This window comes from Wyeomyia smithii, chromosome 2 (genome assembly GCF_029784165.1).
Source record: "Wyeomyia smithii strain HCP4-BCI-WySm-NY-G18 chromosome 2, ASM2978416v1, whole genome shotgun sequence".
Classification (NCBI taxonomy): domain Eukaryota; kingdom Metazoa; phylum Arthropoda; class Insecta; order Diptera; family Culicidae; genus Wyeomyia; species Wyeomyia smithii.
Window position 1 is genome coordinate 11077400 of NC_073695.1, and position 25030 is coordinate 11102429.

Genomic DNA, 25030 nt, shown 5'->3' on the forward strand with positions numbered 1-25030 from the left:
TTACATGAATGCGACAAATGAACGAGAACAAAAGGTGTTTATTATTTCAATTTCCACTGCGCCCTATTGATTTTCCCTAACTTTGAACTGCAATTATAAATGGTTTAATTTGAATTTAAGTTGACTAGAATTCTCAATGATAATTTTGTAACGATCAAGTTTTTCCTTTACAAATTAACAATTTAAGAAAAAATCCGAATTGAAAAGGAATTATTGAGAAAGACCTTTCTTACAAAAGTTGGAGCAAAGAAATTCACCAGCAAGCTATTTATGTACAGAATCACCGTTCAAACAACTATGTAGAAACATTTGAAATTTGGGTATTGCGGATAAAAATCTACTTCGTCTACATTATCTAGGCTGAAAACGTGAATCAATCTTTTTCATCTATCTTCTCAGATAATAGTATTGCAAGAACCTTCTTTCCAACAAACAATGGTTTTAGTTTTTGACCGGTATTAATACAATTCACCTCTCTGAGTACCATCTTCTGTTTTCGTTCATTTTTCGCATCCTTGTAAAAGTACATAAATTGCCCGCTTGACTAAACTCAAAATGTATTCATAAGACAAAAAATGCAATTTGTTCGTAAAGTAACTATCCACCTCGCCCTCGCTCATTTCCGTGTCTATTCTTCACGGCTACAAAGTACCAAGAGTTAACATTTGTGTCACACAATAATAGATCCACGGATTAAAACTGTTTTCGAAAGGAATGACGGGACCGCGGGTTGTGTTTCTCCAGCCCGAAGTGAAAGTATTGAATACAACGCAAATTTTTAAGGATCTATAAATAGTTTTCAGCCGGGACCGAGATAAAAAAAGTTCGTTCTAGTAACCGATATGTGTTCGACGGGGTAAACTGAAAGAGTTTTGTGAATATTTGAACAAAATCTCACAATTATCAGTTCAAAATTCATAAAAGTACTTCCACAGGCAGGCCCGCATTTAAGGAGGGGCAGAGAGGGCAAATGCCCCGGGCCATCCGACACGAGGGGCCCCACTAGTCTTTGGCAGGACGTGAAGACAGAGTGCAAACCTTTTTATGGCTCGTCTTTTTCCAGCGAAGCGTTAAGTCATTTCAAATTATAGAAGTTTCTTACCTCTAATTTTTTTTAAGAATGGAGGGTTCCACGAAAATATCTGCTCCAGGCTCCTCAGTGCCTAAATGCGGCCCTGTCCGCAGGCCATTTTCATGGTTTTGGGTGTTATGGTGAAATGCCAAAAAGGTCCTTCCGGAACAGATTCCACCGAATTTTTTAGTGCCATAAAGACAGTTAAATAATACAACGACACATATAATTCAATATGAGTATTTTTAGAACCGGGTTGATATCCAGAGACCAGAAAACGACCCCTGACACCATTTTAGATTCCAGAATAGTGACTTCCGGCATCTGGAAGTGAACAAAATGATGCCCATAGACCGTAAACCAACTCCAGTCGCCTTTTTGAAATATAAAACGGCTACTTCCGGTTTCCGGGAACCACTAAAATTGACCAAAAAGCACATTATATGCGTAGTTTCGAAATAGGAACGATAACCATAAACCTAAAAACGACAACTGAGGCCATTTTAATTCTAAAATGGCGACTTCCGGTTCCTGTGAAAAAAACCAATTGTGGCCGCATACCATCGAATATGAGTATTTCTGGGATCAGAATGCTGCCCGAAGACGGAGTTCAACTCCAGTTGCCATTCTGGAAATTCAAGATGATGATTTCGGGTTTCCGAAAAACAGCCAAAATGAACCAAATACTATTATATGTAAATACTTTTGAAATTGGGATGCTGCCCAGAGACCTTAAAATGACACCAGATGAACCGGATATCATCGCCTTGAATCTCACAATGGCGTGTGAAATAGATTTCCGATCTCTGGGTATCATCCCGATTCCGGGAATACATATTGGATGGCATTTGGCCTTTTTTGAATCTTTTACTGGAACCGGGAGTCGCCATTTCGATATTAAAAATGACCTATTGGGTCGTTTTCAGGTCGCTAGACATCATCCCGATTCCAAAAGTATTCATAAAAGGTGATATTTGGTCAATTTCAGCTGTAAGCTTGGCTTAGTTTCGCTGGAATGAGTGCACATATCAACGGTTGCTACTTCGTGATTGATTCGAATCAGTAAAGGTATTTGGTCAACTTTGGCTGTTTTCCAGAAACCGGGGTTCACCATTTTGAGTTTTAAAATATATATAAGGTGGAATAATATAAGGTGGAATTCAACCAATTTTGGTTCTCTTGCAGAGACCGGAAGTTGCCGTTTCGGAACTCAAAATGGCCACTACACTCTGAAAATGTGAAATGTCACGATTACTTCAAGTGTATTTGTACTTGACTCAATTCTTCACATCACACTGCAAAATGAAATGATTTAGTGTTGATTTCTCGATGATTAACACTTTTCAATGAAATGATCTTGCGTTGTAAACTTGTTAATGGAAATCACCATCGTATTATAATGAATCACTACTGTTTAAATCAGTTGAATTACAGCTGCAATTCCATTGACAAACTTCAAAACCGTAAAGAGAACCAAATACTACAAGGTATACAGCCCTAGGGGTTGTATGGAATGGTGACGTAGGACTAAATATTTAATAAATGCTAAACTAAATATTATTATATGCTGCGCTTAACTGTTCATAGGTAACACTACCGTTTATTTTTGATAGTCGTTATTTTAAAACTAACGATGCATGAATACATGAAAATTTTACACTAGTAGTAGTTGCGAAAATTCTCATAACTCTTATCTTCAAGCATCTATAGTTCTGAAAAGAACCGATTCCATAATATTCAGTTAAAAATTCGTGCTACAGAACGCTGATAATCGCACCATGAATATTTTGAGTTGACTCGTATGCAGCTCTCGTTTCTCAATGTCGCGTACCTTTAACAGCTGCACTGCTCTCGCTTATGTGTAACAAACTAAACTGAAGCTGAATTTTCTACACGCAGTCTTTTGTATCGAGTTCAGAGCAGATTTTTGCAATTAAGGCGTGGCTACGTAGCTTCGAGAAAGAGGAACAAACCAAAACACCTTCGATACTACTGAGTGATTTTCATAAGCATCAAAAGAAAGGTTTTGCTTTCCCGATGCGCAAATCACTCTGGTTCTTAGATTAACTAATTTTCGTTTCTAACATTTGACTGATAACGGTGTTCGAGTGAACACAAACAAACAATTAAACCGGAAAATCACTCAATTTAGCAGTGCAAATTCTTGAAATGAGGGTTATATCTTGTTGTGATAAACTATTCATAGGCAACACTACCGTTTATCTTTGGTGCGCCCTGGTCGTTATTGTAAAAATGATTATTGAGAAATAGATGCACATTTCACACTAGGAGTAGTTGTGAAAATTCTCGTAACTCTTATCTTCAAGCATTTATAGTTCTAAAAAGAACCGATTCGATAATCTTCAGCTCGAAATGTATGCTACAGAATGCTGATAATCACACCACCACCGGTAGCATCGATTATTTTGTTGGCCGCGTATAAAATTTGCTCTCCGCTGTGCCCTCCAGCTGCTGTGCCAGCAAAATATCCTGCAGCGTACGATGGTTATTGTTGCTGCCGTGTGCAGAATACAGGTAACATGCTCCGCGGTGCCTGGAAGTTGACTCGTATGCAGCTTTCGTTTCTCAATGTCGCGTACCTTTAACAGCTGCACTGCTCTCGCTTATGTGTAACAAACTATACTGAAGCTGAATTTTCCACACGCAGTCTTTTGTATCGAGTTCAGCGTAGATTTTTACCATTAAGGCGTGGCCACGTAGCTTATAGAAAGAAAGAGAAACAAACCAATACATCTTCAATACTACTGAGTGATTTTCATAAGCATCAAAAGAAAGGTTTTGCTTTCCCGATGCGCAAATCACTCTGGTTCTTAGATTAACTAATTTTCGTTTCTTATGTTTGACTGATAACGGTGTTCGAGTGAACACAAACATACAATTAAACCGGAAAATCACTCAATTTAGCGGTGAAAATTCTTGAAATGAGGGTTATGTCCTGGTCGTTATTGTAAAAATGATTATTGAGAAATGGATGGACATTTCACACTAGGAGTAGTTGTGAAAATTCTCGTAACTCTTATCTTCAAGCATTTATAGTTCTAAAAAGAACCGATTCGATAATCTTCAGCTCGAAATGTATGCTACAGAATTCTGATAATCACACCACCACCGGTAGCAACGATAAAATATAAAATTTGCTCTCCGCTGTGCCCTCCAGCAGCTGTGCCAGCAAAATATCCTGCAGCGTACAATGGTTATTATTGCTGCCGTGTGGAGAATACAGGTAACATGCTCCGCGGTGCCTGGAAGTTGACTCGTATGCAGCTCTCGTTTCTCAATGTCGCAAAGCTTTAACGGCTGCACCGCACTCGCTATTGTGGAACAAACTAAACTGAAGCTGAATTTTCCACACGCAGTCTTTTGTATCGAGTTCAGCGTAGATTTTTACCATTAAGGCGTGGCCACGCAGCTTAGACAAAGACAAACAAACCAAAACACTTTGTTGAGTCAAAATATGTAGGCAGTGGAATTTATTTCGTCCATGTTATTGTTATCTGTGCTTGGGAAGCAAGCCAAGAACAAGGGAAATGTATGGGAAAGCTTGACCTTGGAACTTTTCACCTTTTTCCACCATTAAGCAGTAAAGCAACAATGTTGAACATAATATCAAAAAATTGTTACACGTTTTATCTATCCACCGAAATATAAATGACTAAGATGCATTAAGTCGTTCGCTTGCTATAACCGTTTGAAATCTTACGCAACATTTGCCAGTTTCATTTTCATTTTCACAAAGTGTAATCTAGTATAGAAAACAAAGACGTAGTCCTACGTCAAAATAGTGACGATGGCGAACGGTGCAAGCAGCACATTTACCCAGAGATCAAAAATTTATTTGAGTGTATGTTTTATTGAATCTTAAATTAAACTACCAATAAAACGACTCTTTTACAGATCCTAAAATCGATTGCATCGATACAGTGACAGGAATCATCACTAGGATCATCTTGTTATTAAATTAAAAATCTGAAATAAAATAAAAATGAAAAATCTAAAACAAAAAGAAGTCTCTTGAATCTTCTGTGAATTTATATAATTATTCAACTGACCGACATTTCGTATCTCAAACATAAGCATATAAAAAAAGATGAACATAACAACAGCAATTGAAGTGATTTGCTGTTGATTTCATCGTTCTTTGCATTAATATATTTCGAAAGATTTTCATTCAACTCTGAAATGTTAGGCGAGTAGTGCGAATTCAATAACTTACTTCGAGGGTGATGAAACTAACACGTATAGCAAGCGAGTTTCGAATGTTTACAGAACGGTTTTATGATCTGATCTGATAGAAATTTTCGTCATATGATAAGAAGAAAACTTCTGAATAATTGATGATCGTAAAATGAAATCTCATTGAATGTAATTGATTACACAAGTTCTCGTTAACTATATTTCATACTGTTTTACTCGAAAGTAGATAATAGAGTAGAATGGTATTGTAGTATTTTTTTATTGTTTGTTATGTACAGGACCGGTTTGCAACTAGGCTAAATCAGAAGAAGACATTCACATTGATTTGTATTGATAAAATTAAGATTAAAATCGTTGAACAATGCAAAAAGTAGATGTATCTGTGCCAAAATGTACAAGCGTAGACTTAGCAAAGGATTACGAATGGTATAAAATATTATAAGGTATACAACCCTAGGGTTGTATGAAATGGTGACGTGGGACTAAACACTGTAATTAAGGGATTTTTTGTTACAAAATATACAGAGTCCGCAGACAGAATCAATTTGTTTGTTTAGTAACTTACTTATTTTTATTTTCTTCTAAAATCTTTTTTTAGAAATATATTTAACAACACTCAAAAGAATATCGTTTATATTTGGCGAAATTATGCCTGTAGTATTTTTTGTGCAAACAACATCAATTTGACAAGGCACATGCGTATCGTTATTGTTGAAGAATCACCAAACTTTTCTCGTAATGCGTCAAAATAAAATTAACTCTGTATCCTCAAAAACCAAATTCAATAATACTCACGTTATCATAATGGATGGTTATGTCTTATTTAACTCTGATTAAAGCAAATACTTCGACGTGATTTATATTTACAGTGTAGGGCCGTTTTCAAGTTTCGGTACATCATCCTGATTCCGAAAAAAAACTCATGTGAGGTGTCAATTATAATTGTACCAATATTATTGTCAAATATCAATAAAATTCCTCAGTTTCGGAACATATCCTCAAGCACCCGGATTTCAGGTAATGATAATTTTTTTGAGCACTGCTGCTGACACTGATTTTAAAGAATACAAGTTGCTGAATCTTGTTGTGCTAAAACTATTGAAATCGGATGAAAATTGTCAAAGTTACAAGAATTTCAATGTATGGGTACTCAGGTACCCCGTAGGGCATGAAAGGGTGTTTATGTCGTATACATAACGGTAAAACTACGTGTTTCGGTGTAAAATTTCAAGCAGAAATTTCTGCTTGTGAGCTGTTCACGATGGAGTACCAGCTCCTGCGGGGGAGATCTATGGCGTAGTCACTGACACGTCAAGCAAATCGCAAATCGCTGAAGGCTGGAACCAACCGTTTCAAGGATTCCATCCCTTAGTCGGTCAAGGTACTGGATTGCAATCGCTCGAAAATAAAGTATAAAGACTTACATCCAATCAGACTTGTTTGTTTTGAGCAAAATGCATTTGTCCGCGTTCGATTGAAAGTAATACTTCAAAAAAATCCCATGTACCTCAGCGTCACCAGCTGCGCCCATCTTTGTCAAAGGCCCGGCCTTTAACACCGCAAAATACAAACACAGCCATACTATCAATTGCAAGAGCGATGAATTTTATTTATGAAGAGCGCAACAACAGCAAGCACTAGAACAAAACCGACTCCTACGCTTCAGGTACCCGGAACTGATGGTCAACTGATGAGCATCGTTAGTGGGATTTACACGCGGTATTGCAGTTAAAATGGTAAGTTTGTGCTTTATTTCGGTTGCCCTTTCAATGAGAGTTGTTAAGGTCAGTTTTTGTATGGTCTCTAGAATTTTTCACGCGTAACGTGTTTCGCTTCGGCTAGTCGGTTAATTTTGGCGGTAATAAACGTGAACCGAACTGCAACTATTAAATCACGTTGAACGACAGTTTTTAGGTCGAGTGAATTATTTGTCCATCATACAATGTAATTGAAAAAGATTGATAATTAACGACCGATGGCTACCTTGTACCAGATATCATATAAATTGTGCCTGACAGCCAAAATAGGATGCAAACTTTGCCTTCAAATTTGATCCCAATCAAATCGCAGTACACAGCACTGAAGCCAACCGGCAGAAAAAATAAGAGGCGAAAAAAATCGCTTACATCGTTTTATTACCGATACAATCCCCATTTGCTTTACACAGCTTCCCATCTTTAGCCGACGACGGCAATAAGCCCACTCGAAGGATGATTTCCCCTCGCGGGAATCATATCATTTCGCGAAAATACTTTCCCCTTCTTTCCGCATGAAAGCTACCGGTCCGTCTCCACCGCTGTTGGAAATTCGTTTATGTGCTTATTTATGGGCTATTGTCACAAAACTCATTTCGATTTACCGCTCGCAGTCTGACGAAGTTCGGCATTCGAGATCCTGTTTCTTCTTTCCATCGCGCTTCGAAGATTGCGGCGGTAGGAAGTGAGTAAAGTATTTTTCACTTTCGGAAGCAGGCTCTGGCCGATTTGCCCAGGATGAAGAATTACTGTTTGGTGTGGCTTCAGTTCATCTGCACTGCTTTCGCTCGCGTATCCTTGGCCCGGCAGACCATCATCGCCATCCCATTCGTAGTTGCTTGGTACAGCGGTTTTGTTTTTGAGCAGTAAACAAAATATCGTCATGATGTGGCCGCCCCTGCCCAACTCAGCTTAGGATCGACAGCCTAGCGTGTGGAGCCGTGTGGAAGGGGAGCCTAATTGGAAAAAAGTTTTTTACCCTCGCGCTTAACGCGGTCCCTACCGAAGACTGGGAATGTTTATCGGAACAAACGAACTAGTTTTTCGGCAATGTCAATGGAGCGCGGTAGCCCTAAAAACTGCATTGCCTAGAGTTACACAAGTTATGGGGGGTGATGGAAGATACTTGTTTGTTTAAAACAAGCCCCTCTCTGGTTGTTAGATGCCATGACATCAGTCGTGTTGTTTTCTCGATAATTGAAGAAAAACTTTGATGCGAGGACCAATCGATTTTTTTAATAAAGCAAAGTTATAATTTTTTTTAAGAGACGATTTAACTTAAAAAACTCCGACTTAATTCTACATAAAAACACCGATTAAAAGCGGATTAGCGGTCGCAGCCAGATAGCAAAATGAAAGATCGTATTTAGAAAGAATTCTTCAACTTTTTCTAAAACATTTTTAAAAATTCTGTCTGATCGCAATAGTGAAAATTATTATAAACTAGATCACCAACTCTCCAGAAAATATACACATGTAAAAGAACATTTAATATATGAGTTTAATGTGAAAATATCAACGATCCGAAATGACCATAAACCGGCAAAGGAGATCAGACCTGATCGAGTTTGTTTTGTGCCCTACAAACAATTGATTTCAAAGCTAATTTGCGATTAAAGTTATGCAATATTTCTGATTAGTCATTGATTAGTACAACAAAGCGCTCATTGTTCAATCAAATCAATCAAAACATCAGCGAATCATCATAGCTAAGTGAAACCAGCCGCCAATTACCACCAATTAAGCGAAAGTTTACGTAAAACATTAGCCTTTTCACCGGGACTCGCAGTTGCAGTGACACGCGGCAAAGCAAACACAATTAGACACTGTCGTGGAGCGCAAAATTATTACCTCGATTCTCAAACAAATGCGGATCGCTGCTATATGCTGCCACGGCTGGTGTTCGCCTGCTGGTCAGTTCCAGCACCAGCGCCAGGAGCAGCCCCGGATGCACTATCGCCAGGTAACAAAAATTGCACTTCATTATTCCTGTTTGCTTTCCTCATCAATCTCATCACGTATACGGTGGCACATAACACACTCACACACACCCACACCCACAGACACCAGGCACCGGACCCCAGGCGTGACTGCCTTAGAGACCCACAGCTGCTAGCGTCGGTGCTGCCGGAAGCCTTTTGCAGAACGTCTTCTCCGTTGACCGTCCTGAATTCCCCAGGATAAAGCGATGCATCCCAACACCGGGCATCAGCTGAAGGTGTACAAACATCCGTCACTGCTGGGACTCTGGGACTATGTATCACTGTTCAACTCCCATTCACGTGGGCCGGACTCTTTCACTCTCAATTAATCCAATTAGAAGATCAGCTTTTTATGCAGACTGATTCATTTTTCTGCCCTTCCCCGGGAACGGATTGCTTTTCAATTTCCTCAATAGAGCGGACGAATTCGACCGTTTGTCATGTGTCCTATTTGTTCAACACGTTACACTGATTAATGCATCACACTTCCACTAGTTCATCAGCAGGAGCCGTCCAGTTCGGGGCAAACAGATTTAGCGGACCTGTCGCCTTCCTTCACTGATTCGCATCAATCTAAATTTCACACGACCGTTCTCAGCAGAGAACTCAAACTAAACGCTGCAATCGTTCTGAACCGACTAATGTACTACGAATTCACAAACCAACTAAGCAACGCGAAAGTTTCATGCGGAAAACAATTTTGAGCTTTGGCTTAAATAACTATGGTTCATCGAAAACAACTACAACCGCAATAGCAAAAAAAAAACAACTCTCGTTGTTGATCGTAGCTTAATTTCACCTGTATTCTCTGAATGGGTTTGTTTGTCTTCCTGTCCCCCACCCGAGTCAGCCCAGAAACCGACCGCATTTGCTTGTGTTGTTTAATTCAATGGTTGTCATGGCAGCCCAAGTACAACAAACACACGAACGTTTTTGCTTGATACTTGGAACTATCAAGCGGTTCTATGGTGACTGTATGACAAAGGTGTATCAGCGTTTTACGAAACATAAGTGTAACGGGCGGAACATCGGATATCATGTAATAGAGGAAAAGCGTTACGTTTGACTAGGAAAATGTTCTGCGAACAAAGTTTTTGCGCGGGCTTTTACTGTTATAGTTTACAGTTAATTACAACAATCTGCCATTACGAGGAATAATTATGTATTGTTATGCTGTCATTAGCTATGGAGAATTTTTTTTATATATTCCTAAAAACGTTTAATACCTATTGTATAGATTTCAAGAAACTGTTTTATGGTTTACGGTTTCAATTTCTTGAGTATAAGCCCGTTTCATCTAGAGATATCAGACCAAAAAAAATTAACAATTCTAATTTCTTAAGAAAAATAGATTTCAAATGATTTCGAAGTACTGAAACCATTTACCATTTCACCGTTGTTGACATTTTTGTCAATTTTGACACTTTTTACATTGATTTTTTTAATTTTTGTTATTTGTGAAATTTTAGACATTTTGTACATATTTAACATTTTTGGCATTTTTGACATTTTCGACATTTTTGACATTTGTTGACATTTTTGACATTTCTGCCGTTTTTGACATTTTAGACATTTTTGCCATTTTTGACATTTTTGCCATTTTTGACATATTTGACATTTTTAACATTTTCGACATTTTTGAAATTTTTGACATTTTTAAAATTTTTGAAATTTTTGACATTTTTGACATATTTGACATTTTTGACATTTTTGACTCTTTTGACATTTTTGACATTTTTGACATTTTTGACATTTGAAATTTTGACATTTTTTCATTTCTGACATTTTTGACACTTTTGACATTTTCACATTTCTGACATTTTTGACATTGTTGGTATTTTTAACATTGTTGACATTTTTGACATTTTTGAAATTTTTGACATTTTCGACAATTTTGACATTTTTGACATTTTTGACACTTTTGACATTTTTGACATTTTTGACATTTTTGACACTTTTGACATTTTTGACATTTTTGACATTTTTGACATTTTTGACATTTTTGACATTTTTGACATTTTTGACATTTTTGACATTTTTGACATTTTTGACATTTTTGACATTTTTGACATTTTTGACATTTTTGACATTTTTGACATTTTTGACATTTTTGACATTTTTGACATTTTTGACATTTTTGACATTTTTGACATTTTTGACATTTTTGACATTTTTGACATTTTTGACATTTTTGACATTTTTGACTTTTTTGACATTTTTGACATTTTTGACATTTTTGACATTTTTGACATTCTTGACATTTTTGACATTTTTGACATTTTTGTCATTATTGACAGTGCCATTGACATTGACATTTGTCACTTTTGACATTTTTGACACTTTTGACATTTTCATATTTCTGACATTTTTGTATTTTTGACATTGTTGACATTTTTGACATTTTGGAAATTTTGGACATTTTCGACATTTTTGACACTTTTGACATTTTTGACATTTTTGACATTTTTGACATTTTTGACATTTTTGACATTTTTGACATTTTTGACATTTTTGTCATTTTTGAAATTTTTGACATTTTTTACATTTTTGACATTCTTGACATTTTTGACATTTTTGACATTATTGACAGTGCCATTGACATTGACATTTGCCACTTTTGACATTTTTGACATTTTTGACACTTTTGACATTTTCATATTTCTGACATTTTTGACATTGTTGACATTTTTGACATTTTTGAAATTATTGACATTTTTAACATTTTTGACATTTTTGACATTTTTGACATTTTTGACACTTTTGACATTTTCATATTTCTGACATTGTTGGTATTTTTGACATTGTTGACATTTTTGACATTTTTGACGTTTTTGACATTTATGACATTTTTGACATTTTTGACATTTTTGACATTTTTGACATTTTTGACATTTTTGACATTTTTGACATTCTTGACATTTTTGTCATTTTTGACATTATTGACAGTGCCATTTACATTGACATTTGCCACTTTTGACATTTTTGACATTTATGACATATTTGACATTTTTGACATTTTTGACACTTTTGACATTTTCACATTTCTGACATTTTTGACATTGTTGGTATTTTTAACATTGTTGACATTTTTGACATTTTTGACATATATGACATATATGACATTTTCGACATTTTTGACCTTTTTGACATTTTTGACATATTTGACATTTTTGACATTTTTGACATTTTTGACATTTTTGACATTTTTGACATTTTTGACATTTTTGACATTTTTGACATTTTTGACATTTTTGGCATTTTTAACATTTTTGACATTTTTGACTTTTTTGACATTCTTGACATTTTTGACATTTTTGACATTTTTGACATTTTTAAAATTTTTGACATTATTGACATTATTGACATTACCATTGACATTGAAATTTGCCACCTTTGACATTTATGACATTTTTACATTTTTGAAATTTTTGACAATTTTGACATTTTTGACAATTTTGACATTTTTGACATTTTTGACATTTTTGACATTTTTGATATTATCGACAGAGAACTGGCAACAAGGCCAATGATAACTTTTTTCCACCGAATAATATCAGTATAATGAGTCATAGGTTTAAGTTTTGCTACTAACCCGTTTTTAATCTTTTGTTTGTTTTGAAGTTGGCATTTTTATTAAATATGATCAAATCTTGTATCAACGTGACACGAGTTCACGACAACTGTATCCTAGTTATGTAGAGCTCGACGCTTCGATAACAAATTTAAAACTAAATGATTATTTACCAGTGATGTCCTTTTGACGTGAAGTCTTACGGCATCACATGCAGGGGCACATATTGAAAAACCAAAACCATCCAGAGCATCACAAAAATTGTCCACTTTCGAATGTTTAAAACAAAGTCAGTTTTCAACGGATTTCCTTCATTCTTTCAGCAATCGCTTGAAAAATCAGCTATGCATCCACCAAAACGCTAAAAATAGCATCCCGGGTCATCTGTAAATGGCAATTCAAAATCAGCGCTTCTCTTGATTGTTACCAATCAATCAATCAAAAAGAGTTATTATAGAATTATCACTGAAAATTATCGCTTCACACCGATTAATTGAGTCGTGCCTAGTCAAATAAACTATTTTAAGCGTCAAAGCGATTAATTGATGAACTCCAATCGAATATATTCTCAAACAAAAAATACATTGTCATAAGACAGGCTGTCGTAATTTTACGTTAACTTTGCGGTCGTGTCTTATTAACAACCTTCACCTGTTTTCAAGTAGTCAGCACTAGTGTCCAATGCACAATGGTCCAGAAACCAAATTTAGGGGGAAATTTGGGTCTAGAGCTCTATAGCAACATTTTAGAGAGAAACGTTTTTCTACAAAGTTGTTACATATGATAAAGCACTTATTGAAAAATTATCAAAAATTAGGGTGACCAACATTTTCGATGCAATCAAGTATCTAACTTTTTTATCTTTGTAGATAGAAGAAAAACTTATTCCAAAACACATCGAATACAGCCATTTTTATGGTCACCATATTTCGGAGATAGTCCCCCTAACAACCCATTATTTGATTATTTTCAACACAGATCCATCTCTGCGATTTTGAGCACAATAGAAGCACTTTGCGTGAAAAACTTCGAAATAGGGTGACCATAAAAAAACGACTGTGTTCGATGTATTTAATTTTAAAAAATTCATAACTTTTGAAACAGTTGATCGATTTCCAATTTTTTTGGATCAAATTAAAGCTAATTATTCCTAGTTTTAAGAAAAAATACCAAAAAATTAATCTGGGTGCTTTTATATGCATAATGTATAAATTTATTTAAATTTTTGTCTTGTTTTTGAATTGAATTTACTTTAATTTAAAAAATAACATATTTTTAAAAATTCCTCCATTTATAAGGTCAAGCATGCCCTTCAAAATGAGACCAAGAGATATTTTTTATGTTTGCCCCAAAAAGAATGACTTACAAATGAAAAACGCATATTTTTTAATGAAAAATATTATTAACTTTGAGTAAAATTGAGATATTTACGATGTCAGCATTGCAAATTATTCCTCTTAAAAATCTCTAAGAGTCGCTTAAAGATAGTTTTGAGATGAAACTTAAAATAAAAAAGTTAGAGCATAAAATGTGTTTTTTCAATATAAATCGGTTGTTTTCAAAGACAGAAAAAAAAATTTTTTTACAGAATTACTTAAAATTAATGGAGCTATAACATTGTAGAACAAGTTTTTCTTCTATTCATCGAAAATTTTGGTCATCCTAATTTTTGATAATTTTTCAATAAGCGCTTCATCATATGTAACAACTTTGTAGAAGAAAGTTAATCTCTAAAATATTTGGTTTCTGGACCATTGTGCAATGGCGTCCAAGTGTAATATATCAAAATCAAGTTAATTTAAAAATTAAAATAAAAATAAATTATTGCGCAAAACTGAATAAAATGTCTGTAATCTTTGCGCAGTATTTGTTGTTTTACTTTCGAATGATTGAAAATACAACTTTATCCCTATAAAATATCAATGAAGGGTATTTACGATGTTAACTCATCGATGAACAACAAAAACCAGAATTGTAGAGCAACATGTCAAAAGGATCTATCTGCTTTGATCGATCGGTTTCTTTCAACCACCACGGCTTATTAAACACGTTTCATGATATGTCCTTTATACCATTCGATAGCGGAGAATCTAATCTAGCTTTTTAAATAAAAACCACGTTGGGAATAGTTACTTTAGTAGAACTAATAAACAAATGAAAAGTCAATCAAGAAAATCGATGAAAGTATATAGATCCTTTTGACATGTTACTCTACAATTCAGGTTTTAACATTTCTTCATCGATTAAGAAGAACTGACACACTGTTAGAAGAAAAGAGTGAAATATTGCAGAAAGCAAGCAGTCAAATTGACGCAGACTATTTTGCCAGGGTTAAAGACAATATATAAAACACAAAAATAAAGATAAACCTCTAATGCTAAGTGGAAAATTCCCGCCGCGTCAGGTCGATTTTCCACGGCGAATCGCGAAGTGTAGATGGTGATAGACGACAGGACCTATCTCATTCAGGATGGCAACGACTGGCAGGGCACTTCATATCTTATTTCCCCCATGAAAGAGATGAACTCGGAGGCGAAGTTCCACAAGAAAATGCTGCTGTGAGTGATAATCATCGAAAAGGAGATGTCGAAACCGCTCTTCTTTCGCTCCGGAACGAGTAAATTTATAGTACGAAGTGCATGCCGGGAGTTGCTTCATTCTTCAAGAAGTAATGGCGACGATGCGGTGTTCTGGCCGGATCTGGCGTAGGCCCACTCACTCAAAACGATCGTTGGAGGAGATAGAGAAAAGTGGTACCCAAATCGGCGAGCCCGCCCAACGTCCCCCAGCTGCGTCTCATCGGAAGTTTATAGGCAAATCTGAAGCATAAGATTACCTCCAGCAATTTTGTCACGAAAACTGAGAAGGAATCTTCTTTCTTATCTTATTTTATCTTATATCTTATCTAATCTTATCGATATCTTATATATCTCTTTGTACAAAAGAAGTGGTTATAGAAATATTGTGGAGAAGGAGGGGCATCCCTAAAGAAGAAGGGGAAAGAGGGCATATGCGTCATTTCATCCTAAGTTTGCACATCTCATGTCTACGACCTCCACAGATTTGACTTTAAGTTTGTTTTATCTAAGGTCGCTATGCATAAATCCCAACTTTGAAAACTCTTATTTTCTTTTAAATATGACTACAAAAAGGTCGATCATTCGAGTTTGGTTGTTTGAAGATCTGTATCGCGTAAGTTTGTAGAATCGTGTTATTTAGTCTCATGGCCTTGTTCTTAAAGATTGTACACAACGATATCAAATAAGAAGAAACTTTTCTCACATACAAACTTCCTCAAAAAGATATTTATAATTAAACTTCAATAGACACAATACTGCCATCTTTTGTCTGCACCAGTAAAGTTCTTAATATCTACAGTGTTTAGCCTCAAGACACATAGGAAAATGATCGACAACACTTCAAGTGGATATTCTCAAAAATAGAGTGCATACACTGCTGAACTCCAGAACAAAAGAACATCGTCGAAAACATCGCTTTTTTCGCCTAAAGTAATTGACTGAATCAATACCGTATGGTGCTAGAAACATGTATTGGTGCGCCATACACAATTAAGCCATGACACTTTACCGATTCCCGGCCGCCACCCCAATCTCCACCCATTTATCATCCACACACTTCGAATCAGATTCACTATCCCTAGAATGCGAGGAATGTGAAGTCTTTATTTTCCAATGCAACATCCACCCCCGCGGCGTACATCCACTCCACTGAACCAATTCATGTCGATGAGTTGACGATAACGCGTACAATGACTTCCCCTCCCCTTGTACAACTCACCTTCAAGCCTGACACCACCCGTACCCTTGCAACTCAGCAGCGACTGAACTGATTGCTAATGTGTTGGTTTTGTTTACATTTTTCGAATATTATCCGCCACACACCATTCTTGATTGAAAATTTGCTTATGTAGCACGTTTCGCATATCTTCCCCCCAGCAACCTCCTCACCCCTCCCTAGTAGCTCTTTGACAAAGGTTTATGCTTTCAACACCTTGCGTTGTTTTCTAGAATAAAACACACTCGATTCTGTTATGCCTATCGGGATCGGGAGGGGTTTTCGATTGTAATCTGTGTCACCTACTTAAACGATGTACAGTTATATACGATGTTGTTCTAACAACGTGATGCTTGCTTTTCAACATCGATTTAACCACCGAACCGTTCAGATGCAGTTCGTTCGGTGCAGAAGCGGAAAAATAGAATCACTCATCCAATGCAGAGATTCTACTCGCACAAACCTTTTCATTTTCTTCACTGCGCTTCCCCGAACGAAGTTCCACGAAAAAAATATTATTATTAAATATCTATCTTCAAATCTCATACCCATCATTAGCCCCCAAATCCGATTTGCAGGTTCTATTTACCATTCGTCTTCTTCTACTTTGCAAGCTTAATGAACAAACGCTGTTGTGCCCTCTGGCCAGTACCATCGCCAGCGCAGTTTATCATAATCGGAGAGAGAAACTTAATTTCAAATTAATTTGATAAATTATTTATCAACCACTTCCATCTTTCATTACACCCGATGCCTGGCAATTAGAGCTGCTCGAGCGAAAAGATGGAACATCACTGTGCCGAGAAATCCGAAACACCATCAGCGCGCACTTTATCCCCGCGTCTTATCTCTGGCTGAAGCTCCGTTTTTCTTTGTCTTATTAAATCTTAATTTCCCATTCACCGCTGCCGCCGCCGCCGCCGCCGCCGCCGAGGCCGACTCTTGATAGCGGACAATACAAATCGTTCAGTGCGTTGTATTCTAACGCAAAAACCACCCACTCATCATCACGGGCTCGGAGCGGAGCGAGTACTGTTGGTGGATTACCTGCCATATTCATCCCCTCCAACCAGGGATTTAGCGAGAAAGTCGACAGTACCAGCCGGGTCGGTGTTTATTTATCTTGTTCCTTTTCCTTCGGGATGACACGAATAAAAGCTGAAGATGAGTATCAGTTTTTGGCTTACTGTAGTTCAGATGTTTTATTCTTTTTGTTAAAAAATTGTAATTTTTACTATACTGTAACTGGTATTCCACGTTATAACGTAATTTTTTTTTTCAACTCGATACGTTATGTCGAATTTACACTATATTGAATCATGTTTTTTTTTTTAATTAACAATATAAATTATACCATGAGGTGACATAAACTACGATCGTGTTTGAAAACTATATAACATGTTATATATCTGCCACCTAAGGTTTGTTTGAGGAAATAACGTACAAAATTGGTAAAAATATATTTTTGCAGAGTTTTTATTAAACTGCAAGGAAAATTTCAAGAAAAAATATTTGTTTGTTTTTCTGACAAATTCACGAGCTTTTCGTCGAATATCTCCCATCAATTTTTGCACAGAGTGGCAACAGTGGTCGCCATGTCAGATGATGTTTTGATTAAGTTGCCACACTTCTTCAATTTACGCTTGACTATTGCCGAATATCTTTCGATGGGACGAAACTGTAGGCAGTTTGAAGGATTAATCCTTTTTTCGATAACATCAATGTTATTCTGGTTGTACAATTCCAATACTTCTCCTTGTAAACTTGTCCATTCTTAGTTTCTCAAGTGATGAAAACTTTGGTCTTCTTTCCACAGCTACAGATGACTTGTCAAACCATCAACTTGCGGGTGAATCTGCCCGCGAAAATAAATTTGAACCTACCTGGAGCATCCCCCTTACGGTTAGCAAGAGAAAATTCCCGACCCGGAATTTGTCCAGATTCCATTTTGACGTATGTTACATCGTATGTTCTTATCGTATGTTCTTATTTGGCAACCAGGTTTTGTTGCAGCGTCCTGTTGAGTTGTTTGCTGACATGATACGACCGCATATCAATTCACGCATAACGATTCGACGAACTGTACTGTGTTCTGCATTGAACCATTCGGACTGCCCTGATAACCTTAGCTCGTAATCTCCAGTCCAATATTCCACTTCTACGTTTGGTTTGTTTAGCGCGATGCACCGTCAAAAAATCTCGGTAATGTTTGAACACGGTATTCTCTAGTTTGAGAGTCTTGGCTGACCATGTTGGGTTTTCAACGTAGGTGTGCACAACTTTTTCTCTTCTCTCGCATTCCATCTTGAATAAAGTTTTACAGCGTGTACCAATCCTGACGAAATTTTCACCACTGAGTAAACAAACCTTCCATATCAAAACGCTGTCATTAGTTTCTCGGTAAGACAACTTAAGGCGCTGCAGCAAATGAAAGAAAACGGCCAAATATGCGTGAGGCACCTTTTGAAGTAGAATACTTCTCTCAGGAAGTTCGGCTACATAGGGATGTGGAATGAAAATCTAAAACTGAAAAAAGTGAGAAATATGTCCAATTTCAAATGCTAATAAATCGGTTAGTTTTTGATGGATTTCCTTCGTTTTTGCAGCAATCGATTAGAAAATCTTCTAAGATTCCTACCAGATGCATGAAATTGCAATTTTATTATTCAAACTATTGAACTATTGCAAATCCTTAAGCCTCTGATTGGTCGTTATACGATTGCTTTCCCAAGCACGGTCGGCAGAGTTATGGACCTAGTAAATAGGGAATGCATCATTTGGCCTATATAACAACTTTATCAGATAATAAACAGACATTTCATCGGATATTAAATTGAACAACAGAAATTTAAAGAACAAAAATGAATATTTGAAGAGTTAATATTTTCTCGTTTTGCGCTATAATCCGAAGTTAATTATCTTCATCTACATGCATACTCTGACTATTATTACGTGTTACGTGCGTCGCTTAGTGTTTGTCTACGGTTATGCAGAACGCAAATAACGGCGCGATGCGATTCGGCAAGATGAAATGTGTTGAAATGTATAGCTCTACTTCGCCTTAAAAAGAGCTGTACATTTCACCACGGTAAGGCGAATCACATCGCGCCGTCATTCGCGTTCTGCATAACCGTAGCCTCTGTTCCGTTCCCGTTTAATGATGTCGTATTTAATGTGCATATTACAATTCGGCAGCACTTCAACTTCTTATTTGCACAAAATTTAAAAATATTCAATGAACTTCATTCAAAATATCAAACAAAAAGAAATTACAATACTGCCAATGAACGGTCAACGTTTATTTACTAGAAAAAATGACTGACACGCAAGCAGCCAGGTTATCTTTCTTGTAAAAGTATTCTACTTCAACCTTGCGTTCGTGGCTTTGCATACAACCTTCCTGTGATTTTTTATTGCATAAATCTAGTAATTTTCTGAGAGTTCAGTTATTCAACAACAAAAAAAAACACGTTTATTCATAGGAAACACCAATCAGTTGTGGAGTAATGACCGTTTCCTCGAAATGCCTTTTTGCAGCAGAGGTTTGCGGTGTTTACGATAGCGTCCCAGTAGATCAACTAAATTCGAAAAACTCATATTATTTTATTAGTTTAGAAGTGTGCCATGTATCTGTACGATCATTTTCATCAGTATTACGTTTTTGGTGCAAATGAGAACGTTTTTCCTGAAAACCAGATATTTTTAATTAAAGTATTAAACATCAAAATGCTTCTTGGTTTTGCGGACGATGTCGATATCATCGGTATCAACCGTAAGGCCGTGGAGGAGGCTCTCGTACCTTTTAAGAGAGAAGCAGCGAGATTGGGACTGGTCATTAACTCTGCCAAAACGAAGTACATGGTAGCTGGCAGAGAGCGTGGGAGTCCCCGTGGTGTTGGTGCTGAGGTGGAGATAGATGGGGAACGATTTGAAGTGGTTGACGAATTCGTTTATCTTGGTACGCTTGTGACATGTGACAATAATATGAGCCGTGAAGTGAAACGACGAGTTGCAGCTGCGAACAGGGCCTTCTACGGACTGCGTAACCAGCTAAGGTCCCGTAGTTTGCAAACTCGCACAAAACTAGCGCTGTATAGGACGCTGATACTCCCAGTGGCCCTTTACGGACATGAAGCATGGACGCTGATCGACGAGTGCTCGGAGTTTTTGAGCGTAAAGTTCTGCGATCGATACTTGGCGGTAAATTGGAAGGTGGAGTGTGGCGCAGACGCATGAATCCCGAGTTGTACCAGGTATACAAACATGCTGATATAGTGAAGGTAATACAGCGGGGCAGGCTACAGTGGGCTGGACACGTAGCCAGGATGCCTGACGAGAGAGCCGCCAAAACTATCTTCAGTAGAGAACCAGGAAGAGGCCGTCGACTCCGTGGTAGGCCTCGCATGCGGTGGATGTGCGCGGTGGAAGAAGATGCACGATCTGCTGGTGTACGGGGAGACTGGAGAACGACTGCCCAAGACAGAAGAAGCTGGACATCTCTAATTCGTTCGGCCCTGGACCGGTGAACGGTCCGTTAGCCAAAAAAGTAAGTAAAGTAAAAGTAAGTATTAAACATCAAAATTTTTTTACAGCAAAGTTGTGCACTTTGTGTATCAAAAAACGACCGTTCAACGACCGGGAAAATTAATAAGGAACATTTAAAAATAGATGAAAAAAAAATCCGTTCAGTTGTTGTGCCGCAACCGTAAACACGGCAAAGTCATTTTTTGAGAAACACCATTCCGAGATAAACGCGTAAAAAACGCGTATAAGCTAATAGTTTTACTTTAAGATAATGCAATACAATTTTTAGAATTACGATATATGGAGGAAAAAATATGTTATATCGATTTACGTTACAAAGAAGTTACGCTGTAAAGCAGATTACGTTATAACGAGGAAGCGGCTCCAGAACTTCCAGGCTGCGGAGGAATACGCGCATCAGCTTGAAGCGGTACTGCTCGCAACGGCGCAACTTGGCGCATCACCTCTTATGTTGGCTGATTCAGGATTCACACAGAAAGACCACAAGTGGCAACACAAGAAGTCAAACACCGATCGGTAGAAATGACTGGTATGACGAGAGTATTCACATGATTTGCCAACTCATTCACAGCTGTTCAATGAGAAGAACCTGACCTTGATGATATACCTGGGCACTAGGAAGAACATGGCCAAGTACAAACGGGCACGGAACGACATGAACCAGCTTTGCAGAGGCAATATGCCGCAAGCCGACATGTGTAACGACACAGATGGGAACCTTCTCATGAATGCCAGAGAGGTGGTCGATAGGTGGAAGCAGTGCTTCGATGAACATACAGCAAGCAGGAGTGGAACAGAAACTGACCTAGATGCACCAGCAGAAGATAACCCAGTATCAACTCCTGAGTATTGAACTCCGCCTGTGACGGTTCTCTTTAGTTTAGTGTAGCCTGTACGAATAGACTTAAATTATTGAGAACTGGCGCAGAGGGTCCAAAGCCCCTGGAAAGGAGGATGGTTGTAACAGCTCTTAACCATGACTGTTACGTAAAATAATGGTTAAACCCCTAAGCTAAGGTGTGACGCGACCCGTGCCGAGAGATGAATGGTGGGGGGGGTTTAATAAATTCCCAGCCGCTAACGGAGCCTGTGGAATACCTGGCGCCCTTCCACAGTAACCTAGCCTTCTGCGTTAGGCTATCGTGACACGCAGATGACCCCTTCTTTCGTGGCAAACTCGTGGGACTAAAAACTGGAGTTTAACAAATTTTCAAAAAAGGGCCCCGGCAACCTCAACCTGTCGGAACAAATGGAGCCAACACACTCCATGGCGTGCAGCCCCACAAGGCACGCTACAGGCAGAACCGAGGAGATGGAACTGGAGATGGATTTCAACCTCGACAGCGAATCGCTGGACGGAGGACCTTCAGTTTCATCACTAATCCTCGGTTCGCCAAGCGGGAAAGAAGAGAGCCCGACGGACAGTCTTCCCGATCCGGAGACACAGCCGATTGACAAGGGGAAACCTAAGTCACCTCGTGCTGATGTCAAACGGCTCTCCCAATCGCAACGGCGGCGTCTTAAAAGACTGCTCAGCCTGGGTCACTCACGCGAGGAGGCCATAGGCATAGCTCGTCAACCAGTTGACCAAGCTGACCGCTCAGGTCAGGTCGCAACCAAGCGACAGCGGTCGACTGAGACAGCGTCGCCAAACACAAGCGCTAAGGGCCCGAGCAGCAAAAAGCCCCGGGACTTGGCTTGCGCGGAGCCCCCTGCACCGCGACAAACGTCAGGGGTAAAATATAGGGAGATGCTGGAGGCCACGAGCCTGTCTATCACAACGATAGACTATCCAGCCTCCCTACTTACCCCTGAACAGTTAAAAACTGTTCGAGATGCCATTCTGGACTGCATTGCGGACCAGGAGTCACCGGCCATCAGGCCCAAGTTTAGGAGCTGCCGCCTAAAAAACGGTACCCTACAACTTGACTGTGCCGACAACGACACAGTTAGATGGCTGGAGACCACGGCGTCTTCTCTCATACCGTGGGAGGGAGCACACCTTAGTGTCTTTCGCACGAAGGACCTGCCGAAGGCCCTAAAATTTGTAGGGTACTTCCAGGACAGTGTGGACACCACAAATGAGAGAATTCTCCATCTTCTCCAAAATCAGAACGACGGTTTCTCCACACGTGCATGGCGAGTATGTCATCGCAACGTTACTGGAAAGACTGTCGAATTGATGGTGGAGCTGGACCAACAGTCTGCTAACCTCATAGCGGCACAGAGCTTCCTGCTGAACTACAAGTACGGAAAAGCACGCATGCGGCAGGTTGGCAGAAAGTCCTCAAACACAGGCGCGAAAGGTTCTGGTGCGAAGGCAGGAACGGTACGTTCGGAGACTCCCTCAGGGAGTGTACCGCTACCATCTGCTCGACGCACTCCCGCGATAGCGAAGAAGGTTCCGCCGAAAAATCGAAAGAGGAGTAAGCGTGAGCATCTGAACAGTCGCGACCCTCAGAGCCAAATTCCGCCGCCTAAACGTGAGAGTGGCACTTCTGTCGCCTACTGTCTGCTGCAACAGGAGCCTGTTGCTGAGGGTATGCAGACTACCCATCCCAGCGTCACCGCTGATGGCAACCGTCCGCCAATCGGATCTCAACTAGATCCGACGAAGGACGCGCTGCCAACAAAATGAGCAGCATACGCTGCGTTCAGGTGAACCTCCATCACGCAAAGAGCGCCTCTGGTGTTTTTTGCCGAAGGTTCACCAAGGATCAGCTATCCGTGGCGCTGATCCAGGAACCATGGGTCCACGACACCAGGATCCTTGGCTTAGCCAACACAAACAGTAAGTTGGTCTATTGTAATCAACAGTCAAATCCCAGGACTGCAATTCTGCTGAACAGAAACATTAAATTTGTTCCCATTACAGAGTTCATCCAACGGGATTTGGTTGCCATTGCGGTGGAAGTCCCGACAACCAACGGCACTCAAGAAGTGGTTGTTGCCTCCGCTTACTTCCCGGGGGACGAGGACGATATACCGTCATCCGAAGTCGCAGCACTTGTGCGATACTGCCGAAGCATCAACAAGCCACTCATCGTCGGCTGCGATGCCAACGCGCATCACACAGTCTGGGGCAGCTCGGATGTCAACACTCGAGGTGAGTACCTACTTGAATACCTTACTTCTAACAATGTTAATGTATGCAATGTGGGAAACGAGCCAACTTTCAGTAATGCTATTAGACAAGAGGTCCTAGATCTCACTCTATGTAGCGCCTCGATAACGGAGAAAGTCAAGAACTGGCATGTCTCTGATGAACCCAGTTTATCAGACCATAGACACATCAGATTTGACGTCGAGGCTACTCCTCTGAGAAGAGAACATTTCAGGAATCCTAAGAAAACCAACTGGAACTCTTTTAAGGAACATTTGGTCAATTCGAGAACATCCTGCCACCAAAATATTCGAACTCCAGGTGAACTGGAGATCGCAGCAAGTGACCTACAGCACAGGATCACGGAAGCTTTTATGTCAAACTGTCCGTTAACAAATCGAACAGTCTGCCGTGATGTGCCCTGGTGGAATGAAACTCTCAGCAACCTTCGTCGGGAAGCTAGACGCTTGTTCAACAGGGCTAAAATCACGTCCAACTGGGAAGCCAATAGAGCATCTCTTACAAAATACAACGCTGAGCTACGCAAAGCCAAAAGGAGGTCTAGAATTCGATTCTGTGAAGACATTCAGACTCTACCTGAGGCAACGCGACTGCAAAAAGCGATGTCCAAAGATCACACGAATGGTCTTGGGCAGTTGAAAAAGGAAGATGGTAGTCTGACTGTCACCACAGAAGGAAACGCTGGATGTTCTTATGAACATTCACTTTCCTGGATCGACAGCAACCTCCGGTTCGAACGTCGAAGAGTTACAGAGCCTCGAATCCAGACGCATAACGTCACGTGACTCCGCAGCGCTTGCTCGTAGAATTTTCACGGAGACTTCTATCAACTGGGCACTAAGCTCTTTTGAGCCTATGAAGTCACCAGGACCGGATGGCATTCTACCAATCTTTCTACAAAAATCGAACGGAGTCGTTATGTCCGAACTCATCAGCCTCTTTCGAGCCAGCTTTACTATGGGACATATCCCG

General features: G+C 39.0%; 1 protein-coding gene across 2 annotated transcripts in view; it reads right to left on the minus strand.

The window, feature by feature from the left end:
- The window catches only part of LOC129724602 (uncharacterized), a 58726-nt gene extending 49013 nt beyond the window's left edge, over window positions 1-9713 (minus strand). Inside the window, exon 1 of one of the 2 annotated variants that reach the window (XM_055679605.1) lies at window positions 8893-9712. In XM_055679605.1, coding sequence (XP_055535580.1) covers window positions 8893-9025 — 133 coding nt within the window. In that variant the 5' untranslated portion in view covers window positions 9026-9712. Of the gene's footprint in view, window positions 1-8892 lie in introns of both variants that reach the window. The other variant, XM_055679606.1, reaches the window with a different exon arrangement.
- Between the last annotated feature and the right edge of the window lie 15317 nt (window positions 9714-25030).